The 17,162-nt window shown below is 37.8% G+C and overlaps 1 protein-coding gene across 3 annotated transcripts in view; it reads right to left on the reverse strand.

The window, feature by feature from the left end:
* Positions 1-1,520: 1,520 nt before the first annotated feature.
* The window catches only part of LOC148845751 (PLAC8 family protein), a 29,412-nt gene continuing 13,770 nt past the window's right edge, over positions 1,521-17,162 (reverse strand). For all 3 annotated transcript variants that reach the window (XM_088953738.1, XM_088953740.1, XM_088953739.1), the window contains 2 exons: positions 14,118-14,344; positions 1,521-1,934 (listed from right to left, as the gene is read on the reverse strand). In XM_088953738.1, coding sequence (XP_088809864.1) covers positions 1,764-1,934; positions 14,118-14,344 — 398 coding nt within the window. In that variant the 3' untranslated portion in view covers positions 1,521-1,763. The remainder of the gene's footprint in view (positions 1,935-14,117; positions 14,345-17,162) is intronic.

Raw genomic sequence — 17,162 nt, forward strand, 5'->3', positions numbered from 1 at the left:
CAATCAATCCAGTTGGAACATCATACACTAGGATCTCTATGAGATTGTTTCTAAGGCCTTTAACGAGAAATCACTTCTATAAATGACGCATACGTTGTGCTAATCTCTAAGAACCAATCTCCTTCAACTCTAGCAGACTTTTGGTCTATCAGACTTTGTAATGCTTCTTACAAGATGATTATTGCCAAGCTTCTTGCCAACAAGGTTGAGAGAAATTGATGCCGATTTCTTTGGTTTTATGGCACATTTGGAAGGCTCGTAACAGCCTTATTTTCGATAGAAAGCTGACTTTTCCCCTCACTTTTGCTCATGCAACTCAGGGAGTTCAAGAGAGTGATGGATCAAGCAACTGATTTTTTACCTTAAGTGAACCTACTTCGCCAACTGCCACTAAAGCTTTAGCTTTTCAGGAGGCTCTTTTTTTGCCCTTCTCACATAATTTTAAAGGCTTCATCAATGAGGGAGATATTATGGGTATTATCTAGTTCTTGTTGGATAGGGATGACAATGGAACAGGTTTGGGGAGGGTTTTGTAAATTCTAAACCTTATCTGACTCCCTAAACCTCCCAACCCATACCCACCCCAAAACTGTAGCAGGTTGGATTTTGAGAATCTAAACCTTCCCTACTTTCAAGGGTAAGGGTGTGGATTGGGTTTAAAGCCCACATTATTTCTTGTCATATGTAAGCAATAAATAAGTAAAATAACACAAACAGTGGCTGGGGAGGGTTAAGGGAAAGGGGATGGGCTACCCCCTGTTGTGTAGCCCCATGAAGAGAAGAAAAAAAAAGTAAAATAACACAAATAAACAACATAATTTCCAATACATAAAGTTTATATGCTTTCCAACAATATACGGGTCGAGGAGGGCCGGGTTTAGCCTAATACCATACCTGCATAGGTTGTAGAATTCCAAAACCTATCTCTGCCCCAAAACCCATCCTTCAAGTAAAAAACCGACCCCATCAGAGGAGCGGGTACCCACCGGGTTGGGTAAAAATTGTCATCCGTGTTGGAGTCTAATTCCCCACTTCCTTGGCACATTGCTCCGTGTCGGATTGCAGGTAGCTTCTCTTCTGTTTCAGTTCCATTTCGCTCTCTCATTCTCGTAGGAGTTATGACTTGTCGCCCACCTCTGGAATTGTATAATATGCAATACATATTGTGCACGTTGATGTTTTGAACCTTTTCTTTTCATGCCTCGTTCTCTCAAATCAAACATAGCGTTATGGAATACCTAAAGCATTCCAAGGGAATTATTGGACAACCAAGGTATTCTTCATCCCAGGGACACAATTTTCGCCAGTTGATAAGACTTAAGAGGCGAAGTTCAAAGAAAATGATCATAAGATAACCAAGACGAAAACAATAAAACAGCAAATTAAATGCACATGATCACCAAATGGTGGGTCATCCGTGTGAGTGTAAGCAACACTAAAATACAAATGTAGTTATCCATAGTTGGTAGAAATATAAAATTATAAATACTTGCCCAATTAGGAGTCTAGATCCATGGAACTTAAATCAAGTAGAAACTTTCAAAATAACATTTATATTTCCCATAAAACTGAACCTGATTCTGTACGTGTAAATCCAAAATGTTTCATAGAAACGACTCGGTGCAACGAACTAATAATACGCACGAAATAAACAAAGTAAAATAAAACCATGACCTCTAATATAATTGATGTATACATACGCTCACAGGAAAATCTGGCAAGAATTTGGGAAGGAACCTTAACCTATAAATAAATGTGCAGCATCATTTCTCTGAACCCGACCCCATTGTCTGTACAGGTGGGGCAGTCACAACCGCAAGTTTAAGATCGGATTGATTAGAATTTCCTGATTTGTCACGGATCTCCCTATATTCTTGACAGATCGCACACAGGTGGCAGAACAGGTGAGTAGTTAAATCCCCACAAGGTGCTTCCTGTGCAGCAAATCAGAACAAATATATTTTATTTCTATAAGATTTTATCAGGTAAAATAAGAGGAAGAAACGGCTCAAGACAAAACTACAATGTAATAGAAGAAAAACCGAGCCCCAAATACAAATACAGGACTATCTAAGAGCCAAAAGCAATTGAATTCCCACCCATTACAAAGTCTGAAAATTGGGTCCATTCTAACTCCTATAAAATGGATGTCCAAGAAAAGATGGTTCATTCAATTACCCCAGTTACAACATGGACATTATAACTCTTCCCTTCAAAGAGTGCAATCTCTCTCTCTCTCTCTCTCTCCAAATACTCTAAATACTCCAAAAAACGGCATATATAGAGGAGCAAATTCCAAAGAAACCATTCCTTTTTCCAGTAACCGTAGTCCGATAAGCATCTATTAAACTTAAAAGGTCACCAGGAATAACCCAGGGTTGATTAAACAGCTTGAAAAAGTGCCACCATACCTACAGAATTGGCAAAGAATCAGAAGGTGCTACAGCAGCTTTAAGGAAAAGGCACACAGCATGAATATCATCAGCAGCATCATCATCATCCATGTCTTATCCCAACTATATGGGGTAGGCTACATGAATCCTGCTTTGCCAATCCATTCTATTTAAATCCATGTCCACTGTTATATTATTAATGCTTAAATCATTTCTTACTACTTCTACCATGTCCTTTTTGGTCTACCCCGAGCTCTTCTAGCCCCTTCAATGTGTAACAAATTACTTCTAACTGGCGCAGTTGGTGGCCTTTTATGCATGAACTTCAATCGTCCTAATCATCCAAGAGCCATAGATTAAGTAAACTCAAGGTTCGAAGTATTGATACAATATCAGGCATATCATATTGTATTGTATCTTGGGAGTTGGGGCCATCAATATGATATGATATTTTAGGGAAGTTGTTAGATTTCAATGTTTTTATGATAAAAGATGATGTGACAAGACAGCTGTTAAAAACTCTCAATATTGAAATTTTGCATATTGAGAGTACTATTAACAATGGGTGGGGTACCCACGGGGTAGGATACTGGAAAAGATCACCTACCCTACCTGGTGGGTACCTGCCTTTTGGGATTTTACAAACCGTACGGGTACGGGTAGGGTACAGTATTAGCTAAGCCCAACCTTCCCCAACCCGCATAGGCATATGAACTAATGTATAAGGTGTTGAGTTTAATAATATTTTGAATTTTATGTGAAGGATAATTGATAGTTTATTTGTTTTCTACATGTTTTAATCAACTAATTGGAAAATTTGATGTTTGTTCATGTTATTTTATTTGTTTATTGCTCATATATAACAGAAAATAAAAGGAAATTAGATGCAGGTTCTAGAACAAGCCTGCCAACCCAACCCGTCCACCCTCAAATGAGGGTAGGGTCAGGGAGGGTTTTGCATTTTCATGTGTGGGGAGGGTTGGGGTTTTGGAAATCCAACCCACTACTGGTTTGGGGAAGGGTACGGGTTGGGAGGTTTAGGGAGATGGGTAGGGTCTAGAATTTACAAAACCCTCCCCAAACCTGCCCTGTTGCCATCCCCAACTAAAAGGATACTTCACTACTTGAAGGCTATTTCAGGTTAAGGCCAATTATTTGCTAATTATGGCTATTTTCAAGTAGATGCATATAGAAATGCCAGTTGGGTGTTCAATAGATGATAGAAGATTTACCTCAGGATACTGTACTGTAGTTGGAGAGATTCTAGTTATATGGGTAAGAAGAAATCTGTGGTGACCAGGTCTAGTGCCAAGGCTAAATGTAGGGATTTTTTTTTTTTTTTATAAGAGGAAGATTTTACTAATGAAAGCAAAAAACAGGTGCATCTAGATAGGGTGTCAAGGCAACACCCACCCATATACTTGGAAAAGAAAAAACTAATGGAACAAACATCAACAAAAATAACTAGAAAAGTCACAGGCTTGTAATTCTGGCACCTCCCAAAACCTTTCCTCTAAATCTCCATTTTTTATCTGAGAAAATTCAGGGTGAACCAGCACCCAGCCAGCGGAAACTTTGCCAACAGCAGCCACTAATTTCTTCAAACTCCAGCATCTGTCTTCAAAACATCTCCTGTTCCTTTCCTTCCATACGCACCAGCAAACCACAAAAGGAATGCAGGACCAATGCAGCTTAGCCTTTTACCACCTCTGAATTTTGGATACAAAGAAAAGAACTGAGCAGGGGAACCAGGTTGGATATATCTCACCCTAAATAATGCAGAAAACAGCTTCTAGATGAAAACAGTCACCTTACAATGGATGAACAGGTGACGCACAGATTCCCCTTGCTCTCTGCATAAGTGGTACCTACTAGCAAGACACAAAACTCTGCTCTTAAGGTGATCTGCAGTGAGTACACTATCCATAGAAATAAGCCAAGCTAAAGCTTCCACCCTTGGGGGCACTAGGTTATCCCAGATACCTGCACTCTGATCAAGCTCCAGATAATTTTTACACAGCTAAATAGCATGATTTGACTGTGTATTTGCCATTAAAACACTCATTCCACCACAGCTCATCTCTTGAATGGTCTGTAACCTTAATGCCTTCCAGTTTTTCCAGCAAATAAATGCATTCCTCCAACTCTCCCTCTAGCAAAGATCTCCTGAACCTCTGATCCCCTTGCCACTCAAAACATTGGCTGATGGTGACACATAGTATTTCTGAATTATTATGGGTAGAACATGTTACCTGTCTTAATTGGTTTGGGAGTTGATGTTGATTAGTCTATGAGACTGTATTGTGATAATAAGGCTGTAACAGATATTGCTCATAATCCTATCTAGCATGATTACACCAGGCTTAGGGTACACTTAGGACTGGAGACCAAGAGACAACTCAATGTGATCTTTGCCACTACTTCGGTTCAATAATTCATAACAAGGGAGAGCTTGAGGAGGATGTCACCCGTGGACTTAGTGTAGAACGAGCAAAATGGAAGAGTGCATCTGGAGTATGTGATAGGTGAATACTGCTTTAGATTAAAAGGAAAATTCTATAAAATATTTGTAAGGAAACAACATGTCCAAAAAAAGAGTGTGGCAGAAATGTGTATACTGTATAGAAAGATGGATGAATGGAAAAACTGGAAAGGATAGGATCAACAATGAAGTCATTAGATGGAACTTAAGAGTAGCTCCATTGCTCCAACAGTGATAAAATGAGAGAAAGTAGATTCAGATGGTTTGGCCACATGCATAAAAGACCACCACAGTATCCATTAGAAAAGGACATGTGCTGAAGTAGTAAGAAATGATTTAAGCACTGATAACTTAGCAGTGGATATGACATTAAACAGAATGGAGTTACAAAACAGGATTCAAGGAGCCAACCCCATATAGTTCGGATAAGGCTTAGATGATGATGATGATGATGATGATGATGAGCATGACTGTGCCGAGCACATGGAGGTAGGCTAGCATTTTATACATGAGAAAGTGGACAGCCAAGAAATTTGCCTTATGTGAAGACTTAAGAGCAGTTTGCTAATTTTCTTACCCAAGCTTTTCTCAAGGCCAGGTTTGTAGACATTCTTAGCAAGTTGAGTATGCTGGATGTGAGTCGACTCATTCTCATATAAATATCAATGGAAAGAGTAGGCATAAGCCAACTCATTCATGTAAAAATTTCTCCCTTTGTTCTTTGTTCTCTATTTTTCTCCTTTCTTAGACTCTCTTACTCTATACATAATATTTGTCAAGGCATCACCTAGGTTCCCTTGGCTGGGCATCTCACCTAAACACCTTGTTTATAGCAACAAGGCACCTGCCTAGGTGACAAAAAAGACAAGGAAGCTTTATTATAATATCATTCATAATGTTCAATTGTTCATATCGCTACTCTTATTCCTAGCATTAGAAGCACCTAAATTAATGAGTACAAGGGTGCCAATAGTGGAGTTGAAACGTTAGCAAAATGAGTACCTGTGTGAGAAAAGGCTGAAGATGATCAAGCTGTTTATCAATGCTGTCCTAGACGAGACAGAATTTCTCCACTTATTTAGAGAGGGAAAAGCCACCGTTAAGAGGGAAAACCCAGACATCATCATCCTCCAGGAAACTAAAAAGGAAATGGTGGACAGGAAGTTATTAAAAGCTATTTGAGTGAGAAATTAGGAGGGAGGAGTGTATTGGAGGCAAAGATCTATTGTAAAATGGTTGAAGGAGGGAGACAATAATACTGGATTCTTTAATAGTTATGTTGCAGGAAGACAAAAAAATTACATCTCAAAATTGGAGGTGGATCAAAGAGAGGTGGAAGATCAAGAGGAGATTGTGGAGAAGTTCCTTTCCTTCTTTAAGGACTTGTACACCAAGAGCAACAACAGATCCTTTTCTTTGGTTAACTAGGGAGGTGGTTGTCTATTGGAGAAGCAGGAATGGAAGGAAAGGGAATTTGATGAACAATAAGTCAAAGAGGTGGTCTTTAGTATGGATGGAGACAGGGCTCTTGGGCCGGATGGCTTCCCTTTGTGTTTCTACCAAGTATGTTGGGATATCTTAAAGTTGGACTTGTTGGAAGTGTTCATAGACTTTTTTAATTCAGCCATTATAAATAAAGGCAACAATTCAACCTTCATTACCTTAATTCCCAAGAAAGAAGGCATCCTGAAAGTGAAGGACTTTAGGTCAATTAGTCTAGTTGGAAACATTTACAAAATTGTGGCTAAAGTTCTGGCAGGTAGGTTAAGGGAGGAGTTGGGAGATTTAATTCCTAGCAACCAATATGCTTTTGTAAAAGGTAGACAGATCATTGATAGCATTTTAGTGGCCAATGAATGTGTAGAATATAGAAGACAAAGAGGCAAGCCTGAAGTGGTCATAAAACTTGGTTTGGAGAAAGCTTATGATAAAGTCAAATCGGATTGTGTTCAAAATATCTTGGATTGTTAAGAAGATTTGGAAGCAGAGGTGTGTTGGATGAAAGGGTGGATTGTGTTCAATTCTGTGTGATTCTCAATGTTGGTAAATGGAGAGCCTCAAGGTTATTCTCAAGTGGGTCGGGGTCTAAGACAAGGCTATCCCCTTTCCCCTTTCTCTTCACTTTGGTTGTAGACATCCTCAGCTATTTCATTGAGAAGGCAAAAAGTCTTAGTTTGTTAAAGAGAGTTTGAAGTTGGAAGGGAAGCTGCTCATTTGTCTCATTTGCTTTTTTCTGACGATATCATCTTGTTCTTGGAGGCAAATCTGGAGAACATCAATAATTTAAAGAAGGCAATCACTTGTTTTGAAATGGTCACAAGCAAGGTTCTAAATATCAATATAGCTGATACTCCGGCAGGGCGTATCGGCCTGTATCGGTGCTTTTTTTTGTGTGTTTTATTTTTTTTTTTCAAAACCGGTTCAGAGGGGTTTGTTTAAGTCCCGGCTACCCTCTGAACCATGGCCTGACGTGATACACCCCCTGTAGGAGAGTATCGGGAAGGCCTCGATACGATACGTATCGGCCGATATGTAATGATATTTTGAACCTTGGTCACGAGCCTTAAAGTAAACTATTTTGAGAGCAATATTGTGGGAATAAATACAAGTGAAAGCTTGATTCACAGTTTTAGGGAGATTCTAGTATGTAAATTGGAGAACTTTCTCATTTCTTATTTGGTGGTGGAAAATTGTGAAAAGAGATTGGCCATGTAGAAGAAGGGTTACCTCTCAAAAGGGGGAAGGCTCACCTTAATCAAGGTCTCACTAGCTAACCTTCCAACTTATTATCTTTTGCTTTTTCAGATTCCAGCCAAGGTCAAAAAACAGAACTGAAAAGTTGCAATGGGATTTCTTGTGGGATGGGGGTGGATATAGCAAGGTTCCCTTGAATCAAGTGAGAGCCAACCAAGGTTCTAAATATTGATACAAGCCGATACACTGGTAGGGCGTATCGGTAATTTTTTTGTGTTTTATTTTTTTTTTTTCAAAACCGGTTCAGATGGGTCGGCCGGCTACCCTCTGAACCATGGCCTGACCCGATACACCCCCTGTAGGGGCGTATCGGGAAGGTCCCAATGCGATACGTATCGGTCGATACATAACGATATTTCGAACCTTGGAGCCAACAACCCTTGGAAAGGCATTTGCTTCATTTATTTTTCCTTTATCTTTTTTATTAGATATAAAGTAGGGAATGAGGCTAAAATTATGTTTTGGACTGGCCTCTGGTGGGGAAAAATGCTTTAGCTAACACTTAACCTCGATAGTTTAACCTTCCCCAAAACCAAGAAGCCACCACAGCATCCTGTATTTCAGATCCACCTCTTGCATTAAGCTGGAACATAAACTTAAGAAGATCCTTAAGGGACGTAGAGATTGCTGATTTGCAAGTTTGACACAAACTTTAAGGGGAGTCTACCTCTCCCCCTCAAACCTAGACCAAAGAATTTGGAAGCTCCATCCTGTTGGAAAGTTCTCAATAAATTCCTTTTTCAAGACCTTGGTGTAGGGGGGACTTAAACTCTGGGCTTCCTTCTAGAAGAGTTTGGATTGACCGCATACCTACTAGAGTTTCTCTTTTTGTCTCAGAGGCTTGCTTGAAAAGGATAAATACTTGTGATTTATTACAGAAAAAAGCACAAAAGTAGACTGTGCATCTCCCACCATGTCTGCACACTTGGCCTCAGTTATGGTGAATCAGCTGAACACCTCCTGCTTCATTGTTTGGAAACAAGGAACATCTGGTGTCATTTCTTAAACCTCATAGGCTAAGCTGGGTTTTTCCTTCTCACATTGAAGATTTCCCAAGGCAATGGCAAGGAGATGGGTTAGGTAAAAGAGGGAGAATCTATTGGAACACGGTGGCTCAAGCAGTTATGTTGGGCGTTTGGGAAGAACAAAACAATTGCATTTTCAATAACAAAGTTAGATCAATGGAAGATCTAACTTCTCATATTTTTTACGCAATTTAAATGCTATAAGCCCTCTCCCCCCAAGTTAAGAGAAGGGGAGGAAGTGACTCTGTAGTTCAATGGAAGTGTTCTTGGGAATCTGGGATTAGCTGGAATTGGCGGTGTTTTTAAGAGGAAGGATGGAAGTCCTTTGTGGTGTTTTAGTGGTCCAGTTGGGGCTGCAGACTCCATGGCTGAGGTTTTAGCTGCACAAAATGGCCTCTGTATTACTAGAAGTCTAGCCTGACTTGGTAGTCAAAGGTGATTCTAGCAACACAATAAAATGGCTTGGGGAGAAGCAAGGCATGCCTTGGAGACTGGCTCACTACTTGAACGAGGCTAGAGATCTGTTGTTTTCCTTGAATGTAAAATTATTCTGGATCCCCAGGGAGTTAAACTCTGTAGCAGATAGTTTAGCCAAACCTGGCACACACAGGGAGAGCTTTTATAGTGCTAGTCTTATGCCCTTGTAACCTGTGTGTGGCCTCTGTACATCATCTCATGTACTCTCCTTTGTCCTTTTAATATCAAGTTACTCTTTTTCTCAAAAAAATTCTGTCCCTTGTGGGGAGAAGAGACTGAATTGGTTAAGGAGAAGTACCACTTGGCACTTCTTTAGATGCATTATTTGCATGCTTCTTCTGACTTCAACACCCACGTGACCACCCATGCAAGTCAAAACATGCATCTCTAGCATGATTTTTCCAATGCCAGTAATCAAACGCCAATTCTTCATTACTAGAGTACTTGTAGGTTTCTGATGATTTACTCTTCTTGAGATTGATGATCTTTTAGGAATGGAATTATTTTAGATAGCCATTTCCCTGCTTTCTTAACTTTTCATCAAGGCCTAAAACTGGCCTACAGTAGGTAACTCCTCTCACTCAAAATCATCACCATATTAACTTGAACTCTGAATTCAATCAGGCTAAAAACTCATATTCTATATTCTCCATCTTCTAATTAAGACTTCTTCCCATCTACAACACATTCTCGCTCAACGAACTGATAGTAGCCCTTCACCAAACAGAAGCTTTGGAGTGTATATACTCTCTTCCTGACAAATATATGCAAATTCCTGCCTTAACTGGTAGATACAAGCAATATTCTTCCTTTAAGAGGAAGCTTCCACTAGAAGATCCGAAATCTCCTTAGCAGTCCCAAGGAATAAATAGTTACTACTGATATTTTTTATCAATAACAAGCCAAGTTTATGTAAATAATGCTATGCTAAAGAGATAAGCCAAAGCTTCCCTAACCATTGGGCCAATCCCGCTGCCCACCCAATAACAATATAGGAGATCCTTCCTACTGAAATGGAGAAGCATGGAATCCAACAGCAATGCATCCCACTTCTCAAACGTTTGATCTTCTTCATTGGGAATTCCTATTCATATGTCCTTGTTTTGTGTGACACCATAACCACTCCTGTATATTCTAACAGGTGGTGACATCTCCAAGCAATTTTTGCTGTAAGCTTCACAGTAGTGACTTCAATCCCAGGATGATCACCCATACCAAACAAACATTGCAACCAATCAGAGCTAGTACGGTTATCTGAAATACCACTCAAAACAGACATTATGGAAGAAACAACCAATCACACACTTGTTCAAACTTACAATAGAACTTATCTGATGACTCCAAGGCCAACAAATAGCCAACAAATGATCAGAACAACTTTAAGGAAAACAATAGGCTTTATTGAGACACCACAAGATACCCACATCTCAAGGGATCAATGGGCATACTCAAGACTGATAACAACCAATTCTGTTTCCATACAGACTTCATATAACAAGAAACTACAAACCAACATCATCAATGATGTAGGTGATGGACTTGGTCTGGACTCTGAAAGTCTGAGGCCAAAGGTATCTGCATCCCAACAGATCAATTTACGTACTGAAGACTAATAACAGCCAGTTCTTCCAAATGCACTTCATACAATGAGAAACTAAGAACCAACATCATTGAGAGAGGGAAAGAGATATCCCCAGTCTGAATCTAAATTGGTTGTAAGTAACAAGATCTCACAGAAAAAAAAAAAAAAAACACCTGAAACTTTCCAACTTCCAGCTTCTTACATTCTTCTGATCTGGATTTGGTCATTGTCTATTAAGTAAGCTGAGAAGAGCAGCCAACTCCTCTATTTCCCAATTGTTCAGATTTCTTCTTAGGGATGGACACCAAGACACCCTTCCACCTTGTAAATCATAGTTGTCTATCACTCTAGCATCTCTGTTTTCAGCTAGAATTAATAAAAAAGGGAATAAAATGTTTTTTTTTTTCTTTTGATAGATCAAAGGAGATAATATTAAGCTAAGAAAAACCAGCTACAAAAGGTCCCAACCAATTAGGTGGGTGACTCCACCAAACATTGACCATCAAAAGAAACTTTGACAACAGAAACTTTGTCCCTACCAGAGGTTAATCAATAAGAATTAAAGAAAGAAGATACACCAGTTATATGGTTTGCAGCCCCATAGTCTATGATTCAATGGAGTGTACATGAATGATATGCCATGGAGTGGATGCTTAACTTGGAAATGCAATGGAAGGATTAGAAGTTGTAGGCTGCTGAGAGTGGTGACTTTTAGCTAAGTAGTAGTAGTCGTAGGCTGCTGAGATGTGGTGACTAGGTTAGCAAAGCCTTTCTTCTCTCCCTTAAACTTGGATGGTCTCAAGTGAGAATTGAGTTTCTAGAACTTCTCCTGGGTATAGTGAGGCTTCTTACAATAATCACAAATAATCTCCTCAAGTTCTTCACTTTGGACAGCCTTCCTAACTCCTTTTTCCCAATAGAAACCAAGGTTGTGCAATCTAGGTGAGATTATTTTTCCATGAAATACATTGTTCCATCTCCAAATCATCAATCTCCTTCTACAATGACTGTAATGAAGAAAAATACATTGATATAGACAGATCTCCTGGTGAAGATCAATCACTTATTTTCTCAACTGATACACTCTGGCAGTGTTCTCAACCTGTAGTATGCTTCAATTAATGCATCCCAGATCTCCCTGGCTGAATTGAGGAACATAAAGTTCCTACAATACGAGGCTGGATCAACCCATCCATTCACAACATAACAATAAGATTTCCCTGTTCCCGTTTAGAGTGGCATGGATCATCTGGTGTAGGTTTCTTCTCCTTCCCTATTGGGTATCCAAACTTTCCTTTGGCACCTATGGAGAGTCTCATTGATTGATCTCACTCCAAACAATTTGTCCCATCTACTTCACAGTAGTAATTTGCATGTTAGTGTTAGAACTAGGGATCAAGAACCAATGGACCAATAAACATCACACTAGGTCCCAAAGCCCTCTTATTATCATATTCAAAAGCCAATTTTCAAGCCAAAGTTTGACCCTGTTACTTCACATAGTAACAAACTCCCACCACCAGAAGGGAGACTTCAGGGATGGACTGAGAATAAAACACATCAAACTGCTCCCATATAGCAATAAACAAATATCACAACCATGTCAGGGGCTATTAGATATCTACTCAACCACACATAGTAGGAAGAAATGGTTCAAATATACCCAATAAACAGGCCTGGGTGGTAACTTGTATTTGAAGAAAATTCTACCAATACTTCCTCAAGCATCAGAAAAATGCAAGGCCACTTGTCTCCTTTCAGAAATATGAGGCAGATTAAATACACCTAGTCCCATCCAAAAACCTCTTATCACTAATCAGTACAAACTAGAAAACCAAATCTGGTATTTTTCTACTGTAAAATCAATAAAAAATCTGAAATTTCTTCAACCCAGAATCTTTTTTCCATGAAAAAGTTCCTAAATTTGTTCTCTATTAGAATAAAGGGTTTTCTCAAACTAGGCTAAAGGCTGACTGTATGGTTAGTGACATCATCTGTATAGCTAGTGACATCAATGAGGTCTTGTCAATCAGGAGAATCTTCAATGCCACTCCAATACCAACTTGTTATGCTATAACGGTGACTCAATGATAAAAGAGCAGAAAAAACCAGTGGAGTAAGGAAAAGGAAGAGATATTTGGAGGGAAACTTAGGGGTCATGCCCCACTCTTGAATTTTTATATCATTTGAAAGAAAAAAGATATCAAATGAACAATCCCCCTGATAATAATAAAAACATTATATAGGCAAATATACTCTTCACTCTCATACCATTTCAGCAACATAGTTGTCTAGGTGTATAGGCATTTTGGGTGATAGTGAGGCACCTAGTAACCTAGTCAACAAGAATTTCATAAAATAAAAACTAAAGCTTACCTATCTCCCAAGTTTTATATACCATTCAGGATTCAGCATGTATATTAATTTAAAAAATAGTAAGTTTATTAAGAACATTAAACATTTTTCTCTCAAAACATGGCAAATCATCATATCTAGGATAAAAGTATTTCAAATACATTAATTTCAATGCTTTGAAAAATAATACTAATATAATAAATATTGATAGAGAAATTTCATATCAAATTAGCAACCAAAGAAGGCTAAACTTTTATATGGTCAAATTTAAGATAGAGAGTAAATAAAAAGAAAAAGAACAAGGGTAGAGCTGTAGTTTTATTCAATATAAGAGTGAGAGAGAGAATACAAGAAAGAAAAAGAAGAAAAAGAAACATCATTATACTTCTGTTATTTCTTTCTTTTTTTTTCTTCTCAAAACCCTTGGACCTTTTATATTTCAACAGTAATACTTTAAAACGAAGTATAAATGATAATATAGTATATAATAGAATGTATTAACACACATATTAATATGATGTATCAATATGGATGATATTTTAACATGGCTCCTGCCTTGTCATTTTTGTCACCACAGGAGGTGCCTTATTGCCCAGGCAGGTACCTAGACGCCTAGATGGGTGCCTTGTCACAAGTCAAGGCACCTAGCCAAGGGTGCCTAGGCGATGCATTGACAACTATGTTCAGCAACCAAAATCCAAATACATAGTATGCAGTCCAACTGCCTGGTCCTGTCCATGTTTCAGAGTAATAGCTAAACCAGTACAGTTCTACATGCAATCAACATTTCACAACAACCAACTTCCAGTTTAAAATTAGATGACAAAATTGAGAAAAAAAAAATGACCCTAAAGCTGGGCATAGCCCAATAACCAAACAAGGCCAACAAAGGAACTCACTAACTTCTGCTGGCCCTTTTATATTTTGTTTTTGTTTTGTTCTTTCTTTTAGTTTAGTTTTTTTTTTTTTTTTTTTTTTTTGGGAGGGGGGGGGGCTGCAAACTGCTCATTTAATTAAAAAAAATTACAAAAAAAAAGTCAATGGCATACCTGCAGATTATACTTTGTCCGTAATGCTCTGCGGTAACCACAAGCATAACATGCAACAAAGCATCCTGGCAATCCCAAGAGAATGCCATCAGTCAGAAGACAGCAAAGGATATTGGCAAGACCGCACAAAATAAAATGGGTCGTGCACGAGCCAATCAATGTTCCAGAGCCCAAAAACTCCGCATTCTTTGCAAACAAGAAACAAGGACAAAAGAGGCCTATCCAACCTGCACAAAGATGTCGAACAATAAGATTTTTTTTGAAGATATTAACATATCTTTCTAGTAAATTGTTTATAACCATAATGTCATCAATAGCCTCATGATCTTATTTCATAAAACCGCAATTAGATTAATATCTAGATAAGGAAGTAAACCAACATTTGAAGTTAGCGAACTGGATGGAAAGAATAACAAGATAATTATGTGCCACATCATGCACCATGCTTGGTAAATTTCAAGCATAGATGAAATGTGTTCTGTACATAGTTCACATAAATCCTACACCCTGTGATGTAGATGTGCTGCATTCCTTCATCAACCACAAATTTACCAATAGACCATAACTTACAAAAGTAACAGAAACAAGCAACAACACATAATATACAGACATCTCCCAACTAATGTTTTGAAAGGTGGTAAGGTGAGGCAGTGAGGCAGAACCAAACTACTTTGCTTCATCCACATTGCACAAATGACAAGAGGCCTCTACTTCAAATTTGATGAGGTGTATGCCTTGGGCCTCAAATTGGTGAGGACGCACCTCATTTATGCAACATTAAAGTTGATAAAAAATAAAACATTACAAATATTATTAATCTATAACATTCTCCAAAATTAAACAATACTTGATTATTTATTTGGTTACCTCTCATAATAACTCATAACCCCCAAAATCTGTTTGTTTTTCTTATTAACTATATATAATAATACTAATGCCCTACTCTATGTCTCAATATGCTGCATATGAGAATAGCATCTCAATTAATATGTTCACCCATGACAATGTGACAATGGAACCTGGCTCAACCAGCCAATCTACAAACTAAAAATGATAATTATGATTTTTTTTAAATTAAAAAATAAAAAATAATATAGAAATTATTAATAAAACAAAAAACCAAACAAAATTTTCAAACTCTTTTATCCATTCTCAGAGTCTCACAAACTTCTTAGGTCCAACAAAAAAGTTGAATATGATGAAAAATGTTCATTTAAAAATTTATAAATTAGTATTTATTGAAAAATAGATTAGAATATATGTAAATTAAGTAAAATTATAATTTTGTTTAGGTAGAAAATGCTATAAATGTAAAATAAAATTTAATAATGCATATAAAAAAGAATATACATGTAATAAAAGTAAAAAGTATAAATTAACTATAAAAGAAATAAATCATATGTGAAAATATTTGGATAGTTTTATCAAGGAGAATAGTCACCATAATGTAGAGATTTTGAGACTCATTAGATGGTGGGCCATGTAGGTCATAGCAAAAATTCACGCTATGTCCTTCACACCCATAATGGTTACACTTACACACTATACCATGTTCACCAACACCTCTACCCCTAGCAGTACCTCCTCTACCACCTCCATGTCCACCTCTTATTCCACAACTACCACTTCTTATCATACACACCTCTGCTACCTCTGATTGCAGCTAAAGCAAACTTCTCAAGCATGGGAGAACTATTAGTTTGTGAATATAAAACTCTTCTACTTTAGAGAAGACTTCTAACAAGGTAGGAATATCACTACTACCCAAAACTTGTGCACAAATTGGTTCATATTCAGATCTCAGTCCTGAGAGAAACCAGGCAACATCCAAATGATCCCTTTGTTCTTGTTGTACCCAAGGTTCAAAGTAGCGATACACCCATGTATTGGCAGAGGCATATCAGTACTAAAAACCATGCACATTCTATTTTTCTAGTTTTTTTTTTTCAAAAATTGGTTTTTAGGAATGTTTCTACTTTCTAAGTATATTTTTTATTAAAAAAGAGGGTTCAAAACACCTGTAAACAGGTGTATCAGAACCCCAAAGATATGATATGATATGCCCAATATAGGCAGTGATTTAAAAGGCACGCCTAGGCGTACAGGCAATGTGCATTTTGGGGCACCTCACCCAGGTCCTAGGCGCACCCCTTTCAAAAGGCGCACACCTGGTGCACTTACACATGCGCCTAATGCACCTTGTGCCTCAGCCCAGGTGTGCGCCTTTTTAAAATTTTGCACTTTTTGCCTTTTTTTAGTTATAAAATCATTATTTTTCATGTGAGAAATAAGAATTTCGAACCCTAATATAGACTTGTTCGGGCTTGCCTCGACGGGCGTGGTATAAAGGCGACTCATAGAATCAAGAATGCAATATGTTTTACATCACATTAGCTACTTGAAGCAATGCAATTAAGGAAAAGAAGAGATTGTAGATTTTACATGCTTGAAAATGCTTTATATGTTTGCTTTTATTTTAAAATTTTCATTTGAAAACGCTTTACATGTTATGTCTATGTATTTTAATTTTAGATAATTGGCTTTTTAAAAACATTTATTTTAAATTTTATGTTTATATTTTTTATTAACATTATGTTTAATATTTTTTGAATTTTTGCATCTTTTAAAATTTTTTTGGCTTCTTTTTTAATTTTCTGACTTTTTAATCTTTAGCCTTTTTTGTAGTTTTGTGCCTTTCTTAAAAAGGCGCGCGGCTCGCCTTGCGCCTTGCACCTCAGGCGCAAATTGGCCCTTTGCACCTTGCGCTTTTAAAACACTGGATACAGGGCATATCATATCGAAATTTTCATCCTTGGTTGTACCTTTAGATCAATTGACAATGGCTGGTAGGAATTTAGTTTATTGTGCAAACTCTTGAGACTAGCATAGTACTCTTACACACTTTTGTCCCCTTCTTACAAATGAAAATATTCCTGATAAAGTTGATAAATTATTGTATCTTGCCCAAAATACAACTGTTTAGCATGACCCCATATCTCTTTAGCAATGTCAAGAAACACCAAATTCACACTAATGTGGGTCCCA

Source organism: Nelumbo lutea, chromosome 7, assembly GCF_056320005.1.
Source record: "Nelumbo lutea isolate HS-2025 chromosome 7, American lotus-T2T, whole genome shotgun sequence".
NCBI lineage: Eukaryota > Viridiplantae > Streptophyta > Magnoliopsida > Proteales > Nelumbonaceae > Nelumbo > Nelumbo lutea.